At 41.6% G+C, this 19,659-nt stretch overlaps 1 protein-coding gene across 4 annotated transcripts in view; it reads right to left on the reverse strand.

The window, feature by feature from the left end:
- NFYC (nuclear transcription factor Y subunit gamma) overlaps nucleotides 1-19,659 on the reverse strand; it is a 71,247-nt gene that overhangs the window by 32,698 nt on the left and 18,890 nt on the right. For all 4 annotated transcript variants that reach the window (XM_084784889.1, XM_084784892.1, XM_084784890.1 and 1 more), the window contains exon 2: nucleotides 1,248-1,360. In XM_084784889.1, the coding sequence (XP_084641015.1) occupies nucleotides 1,248-1,352 (105 nt within the window). In that variant the 5' untranslated portion in view covers nucleotides 1,353-1,360. The remainder of the gene's footprint in view (nucleotides 1-1,247; nucleotides 1,361-19,659) is intronic.

Genomic DNA, 19,659 nt, shown 5'->3' on the forward strand with positions numbered 1-19,659 from the left:
TTGAGGCCAGCCTGGTCTTCAAAGTGAATCCAGGACAGCCAAGGCACAGAGAAACCCTGTCTTGGAAACCAAACCAAGACAATGTATTTTGGAAATACTTCTGTTTTATCCTGCCTTTATCCTATTACTACTACCTCTGTACCACACACTGCGTTCCTACCCCAACCTTAATCATACTGAGCTGCCTGTTTTTCCTCTAAACACAGGTCCTTTCCTGTGGGACTCCAAGCCTTTGCACATGTTCTTTTTGCTGCCTAGGATAAAACTATTTCCCCATCCCATCCATGTGGCTAATCACTCACATTTCAAGACCCAATACAAATAAACATGCTGTTCTTTTGTTTGCTTGCTTCTTATTAAGTTTTATTAAAGCTCAAGTCATAAGGTCGGCAGCAAGTACCTTACCTGCTGGGCCACCTCAACAGCCCTATCATTTAAAGCCGTTCCTAGCTCAACCAGAGAGAAACAGGTACGACACTATCTTCGGGGCTTCCACAGCATGTTCCCGTTCATTGCTTAGGGCATTCCTGTGACTGTGCACCTAAGTACTGAGTAAATACCTATTGATTGATTTATTCCAGTTGTAATTAGAAGACTGTAAGCTTCTCAAAGATGGGCTTATATCTGATTTTTCTAACTTCACAGTTATCAATAGGAGATGATTTTAGCTCAAGGGGACACATGCCAATATACGAAGGTATTTTTTGTGTTTGTCACAAGTAAGAAAAAAAATGCTACTGGCAGGTAGTAAGCAGAGGCCAGGATACTGCTAAATAACCTAAAATACATAGGGCATCCTAAGAACAAAAATGTCATAATGCTGCTACTGAGGAACCCTGATCTAAGGGTCCCTTTTAACTAAGTCTATCTAAGTGCTGGCTCATAGTAGATCTGCTGCTGAATAAGCCCTCCAACAGTTTAACCAAATTATAGAAATCTGGTGAGCCAATAAATTAGACTGTAACTAAAGAAACAGGCTGGACTAGTAAAGGAAGGTGCAATCTCTGCTTCTCTGTATGACCTAAAAGAGCAGTTTCACACGAGCCTGCCCCCAAACAGAGCATCTGAACAGACAGCCACTTAGTCACAAACACATCCTGGTATTGTCTTGTGCAAAGTAAACTCTATTTTCATTTCCTAACAAACAGGTCAGAAATGCAGTGTGACTTTGTGAATATTCTTGAAAATAAAAGTGTCCGCATCTTGTTTCTGCTGCTCCGCTTTAGACACTCGTTGTTCCTCCTTACCACTGTTAAGTTCCGGATTTCCTCCATGACTCTGGGCCAGAAGGACTGGAGGCTCTGCTGCGCATCACTGCTGCTGGTCCCGCCAAACCCTCCTTCTGTGGACATTTTCACAACTGAAAACACACACAGGCACAAAGCACATTAGACATAATAAAGTCATACTTGCTGTCCAGGTTAGCTGTCTGTCTTTCTATAGATGCTTTCACTGGTTTAATTGTTTTGATGTATTAAGGTGTATGTTGTGCTGTCAGGCTTTCTGGCACAGATTTATTACATCTTCACAAAAAACATTTGGAACAAAATTTTCTTGGACTATTACACAGACTGTCAAAAAGTTCCAACTTAGAAATTCAAGTTTTGAACCAAGTAGTGGTAGTGTACACTTCTAATCCCAGCACTTGGGAGGCAGAGGCAGGTGGATCGCTTTGAGTTTGAAGCTAGCCTGGTCTACAAAGTGAATTCCAGGACAGATAGGGCTGTTACACAGAGAAACCCTGTCTAAAAAGAAGTTAAGAGAAGAAGTAAATCAAATTTTGAGAAAAGCCAACTGCAATCCTCAGTGCCTCACAAGTTTGAACGCATGGGAATGTCCCCACAGAACGCAATCTCTCACAAGTGTTAACGCATGGGAATGTCCCCGCAGAACGCAATCTCTGGCCCCACTCTACACCATGCCTTTCAGGATGGTTATCTTCAAAACCTTCTACACTATCCATACTGCCTCATACATATATAGCCTACGGCACGCGCGCGCACACACACACACACACACACACGTTTGGTGATAAATACAGAATAGAAAACTAAAGAGTTCTGGAAAATTAGCAGTCAGTCACATTTATCATTTTCATTTATTTATTTGTTAGACTCCATTTCTCTGAGTTTCTGATGGTGATTATTCCTTCTGATTGCCAATAAATTTGTTTTAAATAAGGATATTAGAAGTGCTAAAAGAAAGACTAGTAGTTAAGTGGGGAGTATGAAATCTCTGAACTAAAAGTGAGAATTAAAATTGAGCATTCCCTGATGGTTTCATAACTCCATGTTTGCTTTGGCATAACACCAAACAAAGCACACCAACAATTAGAAGCTTTAAATACAGTTGAAGCCATAATCCTGCAATGTGTGAGGTAGAGGCAGGAGAATGAGAAGTTCAAGGTCAACTTTGGTTAAATAGTTTGCCGGCCTGGGGTACATAAAACTTTTGTTTGTTGTTTTTGTTTGTTGTGTTAAGAAAAAAAGGCGGAGCCAGGCATGGAGGCACATGCCTTTAATCCCAGCACTGGGTGGGTGGGGGACACAGGCAGGCTGATCGCTGTGGGTTCGAGGCCAGCCTGGTCTACAAAGCGAGTCCAAGACAGTCAAGGCTACACAGAGAAACCCTGTCTCAAAAAAAAAAAAAGTTGGGAGGGTGAAATGGTTCAGTGGGTATCCATTTTCCTCAAGTTTTCCACATGAAACTAAAGCACACACACATACAAAAATAAACGTTGGGGGTTAAAAAAAAAGAAAGATGAAAGAAATGGTGGATTAATATCAGGATGGTAAGAGGAAGGTCAGAACCTACATTGGTCTAGATACTTTGTAATATAGTAAGGAAAATGAAAACATCCTCCCAGTAGCCAGAACTGTAAATAATAATGTAATGCCTTAAAAACGCTTACAGAAACAAAGTATTTTTAAAACCTCTAGCTAAAACACCTGGCAAGCAAGCAAGGAACAGCTCAAGAACTGAAGGACAAGAAACTTTTGATCTCCTAAAGAATTCCTATTGCAGGGAATTGAAAAAGTCTAATATGCCAGTGAGAGGCCACTAGGCCACTAGTAAAGAGTTACGTAAGTTTTTTTTTTTTTTTGGAGGGGGGGAGGGTTGGTTTTGGTTGTCCTGGACTTGCTTTGTAGACCAGGCTGGCCTCGAACTCACAGCAATCCACCTGCCTCTGCCTCCCAAGTGCTGGGATTAAAGGCATGCTCCACCACGCCCAGCTGCTACATAAATTATTTAGAACTAATTCTACAGGGCTAAAAATACGAGAGCCAGGTATCACAGGATCAAACAGGTAACTTTCTGTCTTGTTTTTTCAGAGACGAGGGTCTCACTATGTACCTCTGGCCGTCCTGACATTCACTTTGTAGACCAGGTTGGCCAGGCTTCAGATGGGTAACTTCCTAGGCTTCATGTGTTCAGCGGGGCAGGCAACTGTCCACTAGCAGTGTGGAATGGCTGGTAATCTACTTTTAAACTGTGAGGATGCTCAAATCACTGCTAAATGTTTGTCTAGCACTGTCTGAGCATTTTCCATTTCCCTTTTTAAAGATAAAGAGTGGGGGGAAGGCACAACCATTAAGACTTCAAAACAGATTCACTCTGATGTAATGACATTAGTAGGTGATGATGTAATGGGAAAAATGGTTGGAGCCAATTCCTGATGCTGGAACTATAAACAGCTCTATACATCAACAAGAACTCTTTAAGTATCTGGGAAGCAATGTGATCTTGGAGTTTCTGGAAAGAGTTAAAGGGAAGCGTTGAATCTCGTTGAAAATGATTAGATAAAAATCTCAAGTCCTAAATACCCACAGAGATCCCCCACAACACAGCTCCGTGGCACTTATCACCACAGGACCTATATTGTACTTCAAATGTGCCCAAACACAGAAATCATTAGGAAAAAAGTGTTTTGAGACAGCCATTGCACATGGTGCAGGCTAGCCTAGAACTCTCTACATCCCAGAAGATGACCTTGAACTTCAAATCCCCTTGCCTCCACTTCCAGAGTGCTGGCATTATAAGCATATGTCACCTCATGCAGTGTATGTGGTGTTGGGCACCAAACTCAGGCTTGGTGCCTACTAGTTAAACATTCTACTGAGCTACATCTCAGCTCCATGGAGAGAATTTTAATTTAGTTGTATTAATAATTTCCTATGAAATATTCATGACAAGAGAATGAGAATCAACCTTTTGTTAAATAGGCAAAATTTTTATAAAAAAATTTTTTCTAGTCAAGATGTGGTAGCACTACACACTGTAACTGCAGCCTTCAGAAGGCTAGGGAAAGGACCAGAGTTCAGAGCTAGCCTAGGCTACAAAAAAAAAAAAAAAAGAAAAGAAAAGAAAAGAAAGAAAAAAAAGAATGTGATGAAGTGATGAAGAAATGGGTACATGGCTCAATGGTCAAGCGCTGCCTGACATTCACATGGTTCTGAGTTCCCTAGCATCGCACACAAAAATATCATATTTAAAATGAGTGCTGAGAAAAGGGGAAAGGGAAAACTCACTGAGAGTTTATCTTTGGATTCAATGTACTTAACAGGCCCGGAAACGATCGACTTTCATAGTAGGTGAAGGACTGGGTTTTGTTTTTGCTTTTATATATTTTATTGCTTTTAAATTTATTTATTTTTACTTTGGGTATATATGTATATACATGTATGCTTGTGTAAGGGTGTCAGAGCCCCTGGAACTGGAATTAATTGTGAGCTGTTATGTGGGTGTTGGGATTTAAACCTGGGTCCTCTCAACGAGCAGCCAGGGTTTTTAACCACAGAGCCATCTCTCCAGCCCCTAGCTGAAGGGTTTTAAAAGTCAATTTGGGTTACAACCACAAACCAAATTTTTGGGGAGTGGTGTCAAAGAACCCCTTCACAGGAGTCCATAGCAGACATCCTGCATATCAGATATTTACATTACAATTCATAACAGCAGAAAAATTACAGTTATGTAGTAATGGAAATAATTTTATGCTTAGAAGTCACCACAACATGAAGAACTGAATTAAAGGGGCACAATGTTAGGAAGACTGAGAACCACTGCAGGGAAGCAATACTATAAAAAAAGGCTGTCTGAAGCCGGGCACGGTAGTGCACGCCTTTAATCCCAGCACTTGGGAGGCTGAAGCACGTGGATCTTGGTGAGTTCGAGGCCAGCCTGGTCTACAAAGTGAGGCCAGGACAGCCAAGGCTATGCAGAGAAACCAAGGCTATGAAAAAAAAAAAAAAAAGAGGCTGTCTGGTCTGGAGTCAGACAGTCTAGGATCTGCTTCTATCTAGACAATAAGGATATTTCTTTGTGCCTTCATGTTCTCATCTAGAAAATGGGATAATACTTTTGCTTCTATAGTTATCATATACATAAAAGGTCACTGAGATTATATCTACAAATTGAGTATTGGAGCTTGAAGAAAGTGGTTAATAAGCAAGAGTGCCCGTTGCTTTTGTAGAGGAGCCCAATTTGGTTTCCAGGATATACATGGTAACTCAAAAACACATGTTAATTCTACTTCCAGGGGCATCCCATACCCTCTTCTGACCTCCAAGGGTACCAGCTATGGACATGGTACACATAAAATACATGCAAGCAAAACATGCATGCATATAAAATAAATAAATCTAAAATAACTAAGGAAACAAATCAGTCAAATGTGAACAATTCACTCAAGTGTGGTGGCTTATGCAAATAAACACACACACAAAGAAACAAAACGAAGTATGGGGGCTCATACGTATCCTCTCAGCAGTTGGGGGACTGGGAAGGATTATCTGGAATGGGGGGTCAGCTAGGGCTACTGGGTGAGGGCATATCTGAAAAAGCAGAAACAACCTAACTTTTGTTGCAGGGAACCCTGGCAAGTGTGGCTTGAGCAGCATGCTGCCGCGAAGACCGCTGCCTAGTTAAGGGAGACTCCACACCACTTACAGGAATGCCTTTTCTTCACCTGACTAAATTTCACTGGAGCACAGACACTTGTGAGATTTAAAGTTTAATATGCTTTAATTGTTTCCTGATCTACCTACAAAGTACTCGATATATCATTAGGGTACATAATTCAAGAAGCACTTTTACAACAAACAGTGCATATTCTTCCTTTAACTGTATTATACATATGAGTCACCCAGACTGGCTTTAAAATTTACACTGTATTTCAAGCATAGTTCATAAACAACAAACTTTGTTTTCAGTATTTACTCACTGAAGGATGGCTTAATATTAAAGTAGCACAGCCAAACTATAAACCAGTTCTGCTGGCTCAAAATGGGGGGGGGGGGGGAGGGAGGAGAACCTGAGTTACTTATTTTAGTAATTAACCCATAAGTGGCAACTGAATTTATCTTGATACAAAATTAGCTCATTTATAATCTCTACACCCTATGAAAAACCATGCAGGGTTTATTTGGGTGATGAAACACATTTAAATTAAAAGAATTATTCCTAACACCAGCACTCGGGAGGCAGAAGCAGGAGAATGGGCAAGTTTGAGGCTAGCCTGGAGGAATTGGGAGCTTTAGGATTCTTTTCATTCTATGTTAAGTCACTACCAACCACAGGATAAAGCTATTTATGTAACATTGACAAAACACTGTCTTTAGACCAAGCACATTAACTTACATCACTCTTATGAAAAATGCAATATAGAATTCCTCAGATTTAATTCATTATTGATACTCAATTTATTATTCATGTTCATTAATTACTTTTAAAGTACTTGAATAAGACTTCCTGTTTAATGAGCTGAAGTATTCAATAGCCGTTGATGGAAGTAGCTTCAACTCCCGTATCTATTAATTCATAGTCTGATTGTAAATTAACTGATTTTATAAATGGCTTCTTTCCAAAGCTAAGTCCTTTCCAAATACTCAAAGTCCATCTTAAAATGTTGTTTCTCTACTGCTCAACATCTCCACAAACACTTCTCTAAATAGCCTCCCTCGCCTAGTAGTTCTTCCTGGAGTCTGAGCGAAGCAGGAGTCATCTCTGCTTCCACCACAGCAATCAGCAATGGTAGCTACTGTGTGGGAAAGAGTCACTGTGAACGTGGTAGCAGGGTCTCTGCAGGAAAAGGGGAAGCCTGGACACTTGGCCGGAAAGAGACTTAGCAAGGACTGCCTCACCCACCAACAAGTGCTTCTACAGGAACCTCACAATAAAGGGTTTTCTCGGGCTGGTAAGATGACTCAGCAAGTAAGGTGCCTGCCTTCCTGAACTCAGTGCCTAGGCGGCATGGAACACACCTGTAACTGCAGCACTTGGGAGGCAGAGGCAGACAAATCTCTGTTGAGTTTCAGGTCAGCCAGGCTCTTTAAAGTCATAGGGGGAAAATCCTCCCAGGGACAGAAACGATGGCTCAGTGGTTAAAAAAACGGACTGTTCATTCAGAAGACCTGAGCTCTACAGCCAGCACCATACCAGGCAGCTTGCAACCAACACCTGTAACTAGCTCCACAGGAGCCAATTCTCTCTCTCTCAAATCTACCTGAGGTGAACTTCAGATAAAAGGGATGATAGAACCACACAAGTCCAAAAATTTTGCCTTGGCATTTGTAAGACAACTGAGGATGCAAGAAGCACAGGATGCATGTCCTTGATAACATCAACTGTTTTAAAAGTAGAGCCTCTTTTCAAAAGGCACTTCATAAACAAGTTGGTAAGGAGGAGGGGCCAACACCTCTGTCTGGCTAAAGATTACCAATAAAGTAAGAAAACCACAGCTGGGCTTAGTGGTGTAGGCCTGCAACCTCAGCAAGAGCAGAAGGATCACAAGTTCAAGTCCTGCCTGGGCTACAGTACAGAGAGCGCGCAAGGCCCCATTGAGGGCTATGAATGGCAGATGTTAATTGCAGAATAATTTCTCAATACTCATGAGGCCTAGGTTCACAGTACTCTTATAGTCAATCCAAAACTGCAGCAAAAAACATCAAAGCAAAAAACAGTATGATTCAATTGGATCATTAAGAGTAAATATCTAGAGCTAGGCGTGGTGGCCCAGGCCTGTGAGTTCGAGGCCAGCCGGGTCTACAAAGCGAAGTCTAGGTCAGCCAGGGCTACAGAAAGAAACCCTGTCTCAAAAAACAAAACAAAACAACAAAAAAAGAGTAAATATCTAGCAAATAACACGTTACTTTGTCATTATTGGGAGGGAAAGAACTACGAAGTTTGTAAAAGACCTCTCAAACACGCCAAGGCATGTAATTCAGTGTTGAGCACACTAGCATCAGGGGGATGGCTCTCTTGGTATTTGTCTTTTTTTTTTTTTTTTTTGGGCGGGAGGTTGGGGGGTGGTGGTTGAGACGAGGTTTCTCTGTGTAGCCCTGTTCTACGCTTTGTAGGCCAGGCTGGCATCAAACTCAGAGATCCGCCTGCCTCTGCCTCCCTGAGTGCTGGGATTACAGGCATACACCAGTGCACCCAGCTCATGTTCTTGGTTTTAAATGGAGCCATTCTCATCCAATCACCAGTGGTAACTGGATATGGTAACGGGATGTACCAAAAACCAGCCTCACAAAATATGAGAAATAAAGCTAGGCTATCTGGCTACAGAGCAAGATCTTGTCTCAAAAATCAAAATTAAAAAATAAATAAATAAGAGTTGTGTTCCACTCCTGTAATCCAGCACTCCAGAGGCTGTTGGTAGAAGGATCACTGCAAATTGGAGGCTATAATGAATTCCACTAAGTAAGAAAAGATACAAAGAGCCTTTGGCTTGGGTGGTAAGACTGTTCAGCAGCCTGAGGAACTTGCTGTGAGCCTAGCAAACTGAAGTTGATCACTGGAACCCACAAAGCGAAAGGAGACAACCAACTTTTTGACCTCTACACACATTCCATGGCATATGAGTACCCCTACACATAAAATACACACACACACACACACACACACACACACACACATACACACACACACACGAATGAATATAATTTTAAATAAATTTTAGCTGAGCATGATGATATGCATCTTTAATCGCAGCAATTGAGAGGCAGAGATGGGCATATCTCTGTGAGTCTAAGGCCAGCCTAGTCTACATGGTATGTTCCAGGACAGCCAGAGCTGCATAGAGAAGAAAGAAAGAAAAGAAAGGAAAGAAAGAAAGAAGAAAAGAGAGGAAGGGGGAAGGAGGGAGAGAGGGAGGGAGGAAGAGAGAGGGGGGGGGAGAGGGAGAGAGAGAGAGATTAATGCCTCCAATCCTGCTTACATAGGCTCTTTGGACTGTTATCACCAACCATTTCATTGCCTCCAACTTAACATAAACCAACAAATATTTTTAAATCATCTATCTTGCTTGGGTGGGCAAGACAAGAGTACAGTGGGTAAAGGAATGTGTCACGAAGTCTGGTAACTTGAGTTTCTTTCCCTGGACTCATATATTGGAAAGAGTACCAATTTCTACAAGTTGTCTTCTGACACACACATAAAGTAATCAATTAACCAAGTAAAAAGAATAAAATAAGAAAGCCCTTATCCTCATTCCTCGTTGGTCACTGTTCTTGCAGCACTGTGGAGCTTTGGTTGTTGTGTTACTGTGGGGCTGACCTCCAAGGAACGGTGTGATGTGGAGTTCACCACTTGCCTCAACACCCATCTGCACCAGCTTCCTAGGGGCTAAGATTACCCCTGGGTTCAACTCCCATCCCTAAGGACTGGGACTGCGCATGTCAGGCAACTGCTCCACCTTCACATCATTTTACTCTCTTTTCTGACCATGTCTTCCTCTGACCATGTCTTCCTCTGTCACTGTTAGAAGTACTTTTAGTACCAGCTCCACTTAAATATTCAGTGAAGTCATTAACTCCAATTTCTCTATATGAACCAGGCAAAATTGTTGGAGTGCTATATTTAAAACAGTAACCAAGCAATGAAGGGAAAAGAATGGTTATCTAAATAAACAGATGAGGAAGAAAGGTAGGACTGAAGCTGAGTTGTGCATGCTACATTAGCATCTAAATTATGATAGAAAGTAAAAGTGAATGTGAAAACTCAGAATTTCTAAACAATTCTACCAATAATCTGCTTCTCATATTTATAAAGTAGGACCTTAGGATACATGCCATTATCAACCACGTTGGCTAAAAATCATTTTAAGCCTTCAGTTTTCTACCATAAAATCAATCACAAACTGACAACTTCAGAAGGAAAAAAGTTAACATTGTTCTGCACATTAAGAGAGTTGTTTGTGATGGCTGGAGAACAACTCAGATGTTAAGAGCACTTGCTGCTCTAGCAGAGGTCCTGGGGTCAATCCCCAGGTCTACATGGTGGTTCACAACTATGGCTAACTCAAGTTCTCAGGGACCCACCCTCTTCTGACCTTGGACACCACTCAAAAACATGGTGCACATACATATATGCAGGCAACACTCACATACATAACTATAATTTAAAGCTCTAAGAAGCTGAGACAGACAGACAGACTTGTCTACCACAGTCCATCATAGTCACTACTACAAAAGTGAACGGAGACTGCTTCCTGTCAAAGTCAACAGCAGAGGGGTGTCTAGCTCTAAGGCTGGGTTTGCCTATACACACTCTCCTTAAAGATCTGCTCACAAGGACATATTTTAAAACTGGCAACAGAGCCACTTTTTCTCCTTCAACACAGTGTTTCTGTTTTGCTATCTACGACAATATGATCTCTGAAACAAGGGCCAGATAACATAGCTGGGTTGTAACAGGAAAAGAAAGAGGTACAGCAACTATGGTGTGGAGAGGATACTTTAAGTTTTGTTGCTATGGAACAGATAATGGTGTGTGTGTGTGTGTGTGTGTGTGTGTGTGTGTGTGTGTGTGTGTGTGTGTGTGTGAGAGAGAGAGAGAGAGAGACAGACAGACAGAGACAGAGAGAGAGACAGACAGACAGACAGAGACAGAGAGAGAGACAGAGAGATTCCACAACATTTCTCACCCCTATTTGAGTGCTCAAACTGCAATCGTAACCCAAATGTATGACAGTAGTAAAATACTACTTTTGGGATTTTGTAGGAGTGAAGAATGCTCAAGCATGAGCTTAGCAAGTCCTGCCCACAAAGCAGATAGACATGTGGTTTGGTTTTATAAATGAAGTTTCCTTTAAGATGCAATCCTCATTTGTTCTCCTTTCTATCAAGGAACATGGGATGAAAGCTTAAGCTTCACAGGAGAGTTAGAACGTAAGAACTCTAAAGCTCTGCTCTTTGCATAGCTTGTTAAGTCAAAATATCTCTCTCTCTCTCTCTCTCTCTCTCTCTCTGTCTCTCTCTGTCTCTCTCTCTCTGTTCCCCTCCCCCTTCTCTCTCTCTCTCTCTCTCTCTCTCTCTGTCTTTCTCCTCTCTGTGTGCCTCTGTCTCTCCTGTTTTCAGGTATATTTTCAGAATATTCAAAGATGAACAGTCTCAGCATGGGATTATTGACTTAAATCCTTAGACCAAGCATCCCTTGCTCCCAGCATCCCTGTGGCCTTCATTTCTCTCCCTCTCCTCCATGAGGTCTCACTATGTTGGCCAAGGTAGAATCCAATTTATGGTCTCAAGTAATCTTCCCGTCTCAGCCTCTCAAGTGGTGGGACTACACACCCAAACTACACCACACCTGCTCTCCTTAGCTTTCTTTTTGTTCTGTCACTTTTTCTTTATCCTTTCCCTTCCCAAATTTCTTGACAGATTGGCATCTATTAAGTATTAAGCTGTGAACAGTGAGTGGAGGGCAATAAAGTACAAGTTAAAACAAAATACACTGGACAGGGGGTCTTTATTAAAGATTCCTGTATGCGTATGATCTTAGGCAAATATCACTTAACTTCTTAGAGCCATTATTGCTTACTTAGCAACAGACACCTACTCCTGGCCTCAACAGTTCCAGGACAGCACCATGCCTGATTCCAACAATTCCTCTCAGGCATCAGCGCTCTTTTCTCTGTTTACCAGCTTTACTTTTTTTCTTTAAAAGGCCCTGTTTCATATGCACAGAGATATAAATTGAAATAAGAGACCATCTCTTTTATAAATATCAAATAGTTAAGAACCTTTTAAATTACTCAAGTTAAAACAGAATGTTCTAATTCCAAAAAACTGATTAAAGCTGGGTGGGCTCTTAAATAACAAACATTCCTTCCATATAGTGGAGTGGCCATGTACCCAATGACCACTGCAGGGTCCTTAAGAACTACTCTAAGATCTCAAGAATCCTTGGCCTCAGATCTTTAAATTTTGCATGGAGATTCCTTCTTAAATACTTGTGTTCATTGATATAGAAACCTCTGTGCAGTAATCCAATAGAAGAATAAAAAAATAGCAATAAGGAAGAAAAGGACAGAGATGGGGAGGAGCTGTTCTCTTTTAGAAATGCAGTCCAACAGCTAATCACAGGCTTTCCTGGAAAACAGAAGATTGATGGTAAATTAATAGGTCTAAAAACAGCAAGGAGACAGTAATTCTCAATTAAAGACCTGGAGGGTTTAAAAGGTTTTTTTTTCTTTCTTTCTTTCTTTCTTTCTTAAAAATCACATTTTTATTTTATGTATCTCTCTCTCTCTTTTTTTGGGGGGGGGGGCGGCTATGTATGCCTGTGCACCACACCTGTGTACAGAAGCCAAAAGAGAGCACCAGTTCCTTGGGTACTAGAGTTACAGATTGCTGTTAAGATACCATGGGGGGCAGCGGCAGGGCCGGGTGCTGGGAACTGAACCTGCGTGGGCTAGAAGAGCAACCACCGAGCAATCTGTCCAGACCCCCCCAGGTTTTACAAGGATGCCAATACAGAGCTGATTACACTGATTGTTAAGAGTGGGGAAAACTAATCCTCCAAGACAACCGCAGTCTTCCACTTGTAAAACAATATGTGGTTATATTAGCCTCTAACAATTGTACATCTTTTACACTTTTGTGTATAAGTGTGTGCGTGGATGCATTCATGTAAATGAAAGCTGGAAGTTGACACTGGGTGTCTTCCTCGATCTCTATTTTTTAAGATCTGTTTTTTGGACTGGTTGTCTACAACAAGCCTCACAGATCCTCGTGCCTCCGCCTCCCCCTTGCTGGGGTTAAAGGTACACAACGCCACACCTCGCTTTTGACGTTGAGTGCTGGGAACCCATACTCGTGTTTGTGCAAAGAACATTACTAAGTGAGCAACTTCTCCAGTCCTATCTTTTATATTTTTAACTAGCCTCACATTCACTTATTTTGTCCTCACTACAAACATAAGAAAGTGAGCTCAGATACAACTATTCCCATCTGACAAATGAATCGGGGTAGACTGAGAGACTTGGCCAGGGTCAAGTGATAAGCCTCTGTCAGAGCTGGAATTTGAGCCCGTGTCCTGTGCCCCCTGAACTTGTTATACATGTGAGGATTCGGCTTCAGTCCACACACCTGTGATGTCATCGCTTACCTGCCGCGGAAGTGTGGCCCTGCCCGGGTCATATAAAAGGACAGACCCTCCATGAGGTCTCTCTTACCCCTCTTACCCTTCCTCTCTTCTCACCCTCTGTCTCACTCTGGTTACCCTCTTTTCCTTCTCCCCACCCCCCCATGCTCACTTAATAAACTCCTCTACAACATAGTATCTGCTGCCTGGCATCTTATTATCTTATCATCTTCTTTTCTTTTTATTAATCATAACAATACACGGTTAAACTTCTGATCCTTTCCGCCTCTACCTTCCAAGTGTTGGGATTACAGGAATGTACCACCAGACCCAGTTTGTTGATGGAATCAAACCCAAGGCTATATATGCTACACAAACACCGTAACTAAGCTGTATCTCCAGACCTTACTACCATGTTTTCACTTAAAAAAAAAAAAAAAAAGTAGCCAGGCGTGGTGGCGTACGCCTTTAATCCCTGCACTGGGGAGGCAGAGGCAGAGGCAGGTGGATCGCTGTGAGTTCGAGGCCAGGCTGGTCTACAAAGTGAATCCAGGACAGCCAAGGCTATACAAAGAAACCCTGTCTCGAAAAACCCAAAAAAAAAAAAAAAAAGTGCTGGTGTTTTTTTTGCCTGCATGCATGTCTGGTACCCACAGAGGCCAGAAAAGGTCACTGGATGCCCTGGAACTAGACTATAGACAGTTGTGAGCCACTCAAGTGAGGGTGCTGCGAACTGATCCCAGGTCCTCTGAAGAAATGGTCAGTGTTCTTAATTGCTCTCCAGACCCCACCATAGCACTTCTCACTGAACCTGCAGTCCACGACTCATCTGGAGTGACTGGCCTGGCCAGCAGGCTGCAATCCTCCTGTCTCCACCTTTCTTTCCAGCACTGAGATTACAGGAAAATGCCACCACACCCAGCTGTTTTATATCCCAGGCTGGCCTCAAACCTGCAGTCATCCTCTTGCCTGGCTAGTCCTGTGTTCCTTTGTTCAAGCTCTCTTTTGTTAAGACTGGTTATTCAAGCTGGGCAAGGTGGTGCACACCTTTAATTCCAGCACTCAGGAGGCAAAGGTAGGTGGATTTCTGTGAGTTTAATGCCAGCCTAGTTTAAGTGGAGAATTATAGGCAAGCCACGGCTGCATAGTGAGACCCTGTCTCAAAACAACAACAAAAGAAAGATACCTCAGAGTTATGAGTGCCTGCTGCTCTGACAGACGACCAGAGCTTAGTTCTCAGCATCCAATCAGGCCGCTCACACTGTGTGTAACTCCAGCTTCAAGGGATCTGGTGTCCTCTCCTGGCCTCTGTGAGCCCATGCACATATATATAGTTAAATAAAAATACATTTTTCTTTACTTGGTAAATAAAACTTTAAAACTTGTAGATTTTCTCGTTCTGGAACACATATCTACCTTTATTTTATTGTTTCTATCTTTATTGCTAACATTCTGAAAAATAGGGATCTAAAATGCAAAGCTACATACTTTTTAAGGTAGAAACTGGTTATTTTAAGCTTAGAGTTTCCAAGTTTGGTAAGTTGCAAAATCCTTCAAGGAGTGAGACCAGACCATGGGGCTACCAGCCAATAAAAATGGAAATGAAAAGGCCTTGTAGACCCAGTTCATTTTCTGGGGCTTTATGTGCTTTTACTATAATACCCAACAGCCTTGGTCACCCCTCCATTACAGATGTTTCAATAGCTGCACAGATTCCCTTTGTTCTAATTACTCCACTATAGGTAAATCAAAGATTATACATCTCAGCTAAGATATCTGTCTAAAGCAGACTGTTTAGCCATTACTCATCTAAAAATACTGATCTCTATAGTTTAAGTCAAGAGCCTAATACATAGTATAAACCATGCACCTGCATGGCTGGAAAAACCCCCACAGAATTCCTAACCCTAATCTAACCAAGTATCTATTTTAGAAAACATCTATTTGTATGACTGTAGTGAATTTAGGATTGATTCACAGAAGGCAATTCCCTAAATGTATATTAACTGCCCAAAGTATCTACCTGTAATTTGTTCTGAAATGTGGCTAAGGCCACCATTTTTCAATTACACCTTTTAAAGTAAATCAATTTTACTATGTATTTGTTCCTTTTAAAATCAACTTAAGGGGCTGGAGAGATGGCTCAGTGGTTAAGAGCGCTGCCTGCTCTTCTAAAAGTCCTGAGTTCAATTCCCGGCAACCACATGGTGGCTCGTAATCATCTGTAATGTGATATGGCGCCCTCTTCTGGCTTGCAGGAGTACATGCAAGCAGAGCACTGTATACATAATAATAAATCAATCTTTAAAAAAAAAAAATCAACTTAAGTAGCCAGGCGTGGTGGTGCACACCTTTAATCCCAGCACTCGGGAGGCAGATGCAGGCGGATCTCTTTGAGTTTGAGGGCAGCCTAGTCTACAAAGCAAGTCCAGGACAGCCAAGGCTACACAGAGAGACTCTGTCTCAAAAAACCAAACAAACGAACAAACTTAAGTGATCATTTACATAATACATGACTGCGAACTCCCCAGCACTTGGGAGGTAGAGGCAAGCAGATCTCTGAGTTCTAGGCCAGCCTGGTCTACAAAGTGAGTACAGGACAGCCAAGGATACACAGAGAAACCCTGTCTTGAGAAAAGAAAAAAAGAAAAGAGAGAGAGAGAGAGAGAGAGAGAGAGAGAGAGAGACAGACAGACAGACAGACAGACAGACAGAGACAGAGACTAAGAACTCGAGAAGTTTTTTTGTGTTCCTTTTGTTTGGAATTTTTGTTATTGTTATTTTTTATTTTTTTATTTATTTTGTTATCGTCAAGACAGGGTTTCTCATCTGGGCATGGTGGCTCACGCCTTTAATCCCAGCACTCAGGAGGCAGAGGCAGGTGGATCCCGTGAGTTTGAGGCCAGCCTGGTCTACAAAGCAAGTCCAGGAAGGCTATACACAGAAACCCTATATGTGTGTGGGGGGGGGGGGGATGGGAGACAGGGTTTCTCTGTGTAGCCCTGATTATCCTGGAACTAACTCTGTAGATAAAGCTGGCCTTGAACTCAGAGATCCCCAGTGCTAGGATAATGGATTAAAGGCACCTGCAACCATCCACCTGGTTTTTTTCTGTCCTTTTTTTTTTTTTTTTAAGATGGGGTCTTACTCTATAAAACAAAATGGTCTTAAATTTTTGGTAATCCTCTTCATCAACTTCCCAAGTAGTAACATATGGACATGAGCGGTCCCCACTTAAAAACAAAAGCCTATGTCTTTGGGTAGGAGTCCACACAAGAAAGGGGAAACAGAGAGGATCCCAAGTCCTGTAAACAGACTTTTCTATATACAGTAGGGTTGTTCATTGTAAAAAAACACAAGGCTCATTTCTTCAGGCTCTCGTGTCTACTTCCTCACCCTCGAAATAGAGATCATTTTCTGTCCTGCTTATATTAGTAGTAAGAGTACAAGATCACTTAACTGTGAAGTACTGAGTCACATCAATACTGCACAATGTTTCAAGCTTAGTTATCATTGAGAGTAGCTGCATGGGCATCTGGCCAGTTAATTACCAGGAGGAAAAAAAGAAAAAAAAAAACCCACAAGAGTTCAGGATAAAAATAACCAAGTAAGACAGCTGGAAATTTACCATTATTTCTCTAGTGACAAATTTCTTACTGTCTTTTTTAAAACTGAAGATTATTACAACATATTTAACCTAGAAACTAAATACAGGTGGTACATAGTGAAAATTCTGTTAGATCCTATAGATCAGCAGTTCTCAACATGTGAGTCAAGTGTAGTGGATGTAAACTTGTCTTTGTTTTGGGATGAGCCCCCTTTGGGATGTGAATTATTTGCTAAACAAACACTGCTAAATTCTTACACACATTTCAGACTTGTCAAAGTTAGTATCAGTAACACTAAATCCAGTGAAACCCAGGAGTCTAATTTTTGCACTGGATGGAAATGTACACTTCTGTATACACACATTTTAAGGAACTACCCATTAAGACCTCAAGGAAATATTGCACATCTTTAGAGAAAGTGAAGACTACCGGGTTCTGGAGATGTATTTCTCTTGCAGGTCAAAACACAAAATGAGAACTAAATTAACATGTCTACCTTGTTATGGATACCTAGTTACAGACTGTCTCTAGCTTGCTTGTTTTTTAAGACAATGTATGTAAAGCCCTGGCTGGCCTCAAATTCTCTATTTAGACCATGTTGGCCTCAAATTAGGGAGTCACCTGCCTCCCGAGTGTTAAGATTGAAGGCATGTGCCATCATACCAGGGTTCTAATATTTTGTTTGTTTCTATCTCTGGTATGAAGCTTGGTAAATTCTGCCCATTCTCTCCCTTGGTTCTCTCTGTCACCCAGACTAGCTATAGCTATGGTGAGTTTAAATAACAATTACTATTGGCTAGGGGTATAGCTCAATGGTAGTATACTTGCCTACAGGCACAGAGCCACAGATTCAACTCCCAGGACTGTGGCAGAAGTGGGAGAGGTCAATGAGGCTGTCCGAATATACTGCCCATTCTGATGTTTCTCCAATGACCAGTCCTAAACGTACCATCTACCCACTGGATATTTCCAACTAAAAAGCTAAGCTAAACAAAACTGAAATTTCTCATGTCCAAACTCAAAATTATCTTTTCTTTAAACCTGCTCCATTCCCTTTTCAGTTTCTATCTGCTAGTCATTCGGGCTGTCCCTCAAGCTCCATGACTGCTAAGTAACGACAGCGCCCACGAGTAGTGTCCACACCTGACCTTTCTTCATGCTGCCACCATCTTCTTCAGGCCTCCATAACCTCCATGAGATAATAAAAATAGTGATTACACTGACAGCTGATATCCATTCAACCATTACTATGGGCCAAGTATAACTCTAAGCCATTACTATTATAACCTTCCTCACAAGCCTCTGCAGACATGTGGCATTGTGACATTAACAAGTGACACTGTCATCCACAAAGGAAAGATCAGGTTAAAAGAAAAATCACCAATCTCTAGTACCATCTTCGTTTTTACATAGGATATGCAACAAGTTTAGTAAAGGAACACTAGTGATGAAGCTACGCCAGTCTTCTACCCTAGATCTTCAACGGTCACGCATGCCAAGCAGAAGCCAATCTCAGCGTCAAGGCCTTTCCAACCCCTGATCCCAACGTCCCCAGATGTGTCTCTTTTACCATTCCTTCCTGTCACTCACTCATTTCTTTATGCTCTGAGCAAAGTGACCTACTTATTGCTCTCCTCAGTGCTAAAGTTGCACTCTGTGAATCATGACCTTGTTCTTACTGTTCCTTATGCCTCAAATGGTCTTGTTCCTACTTCCTGAAGTTTGACAGAGCCAGTTCAACTGTCTGCCTTCCTAAACAGAGGTCTCCTCTCTTGATTTAAGCATAGGCTAGCTTTGAAAATGACCTTGAGCCATCATGGTGGTGCATACCTGTAACCTCAGCACTTAGGGGGGCAGATGCAGGAGAGTTCAAGGCCAGCATGGTCTACAAAGCAAGGCTACACAGAGAAACTTTACCTCAAAACAATCAAAAAACCAAAACAAAATAATAAAATTTTAAAAATAAATTTTAAAAAAGGAAAAGAAAGAGAGAAAATGACCTTGAACTTCTGATCCTCCAGTATCTACCCCATCCCCTACCCCTGTGCTAGGATTACAGAGTCATGCTACCACTTGGGCTAAGTTTTATGAATGTTAGGCAGGTGCTCTACCAACTGAACCACATTCTAATACACAACACACCCTTTGAATTCTACGTACTTTCCTTGCACTCTCCACATCAGTTCCTAATATTTGTGTACATCCTAAGTCTCCTTACCTGACTGTAAGTTCTGCAGTAAAATTTTACATGTGCATCTCAAATTTCTACACACACAAAAAAAATATGCAGACATAATGAACTGGTGAAAAAGAATGTGTAAGGCATCTAACTTCAGGATGATACTCAGCGGTAAGAATTGTATAGGATAGGGAGAGAAAGAAAAACCTTGTTTTAGCCTGGCGTGGTGGCAGGCCTTTAATCCCAGCACTCGGGAGGCAGAGGCAGGCGGATCGCTGTGAGTTCAAGGCTAGCCTGGTCTACAAAGCGAGTCCAGGACAGCCAAGGCTACACAGAGAGACCCTGTCTGAAAAAACAAAACAAAACAAAAAAAAAACAAAAAAAAAAAAAAACCAAAAAAAAAAAAAAAGAAAGAAAGAAAGAAAAGAAAAAGAAAAGAAAAACCTTGTTTTATCTGAGTATTTCTAGTCATGCAGTCTTCCATTTAGTTTCCTATGTAATTAACACCAC

The sequence above is a fragment of the Acomys minous genome, assembly GCF_964271855.1.
Source record: "Acomys minous genome assembly, chromosome: 6".
NCBI lineage: Eukaryota > Metazoa > Chordata > Mammalia > Rodentia > Muridae > Acomys > Acomys minous.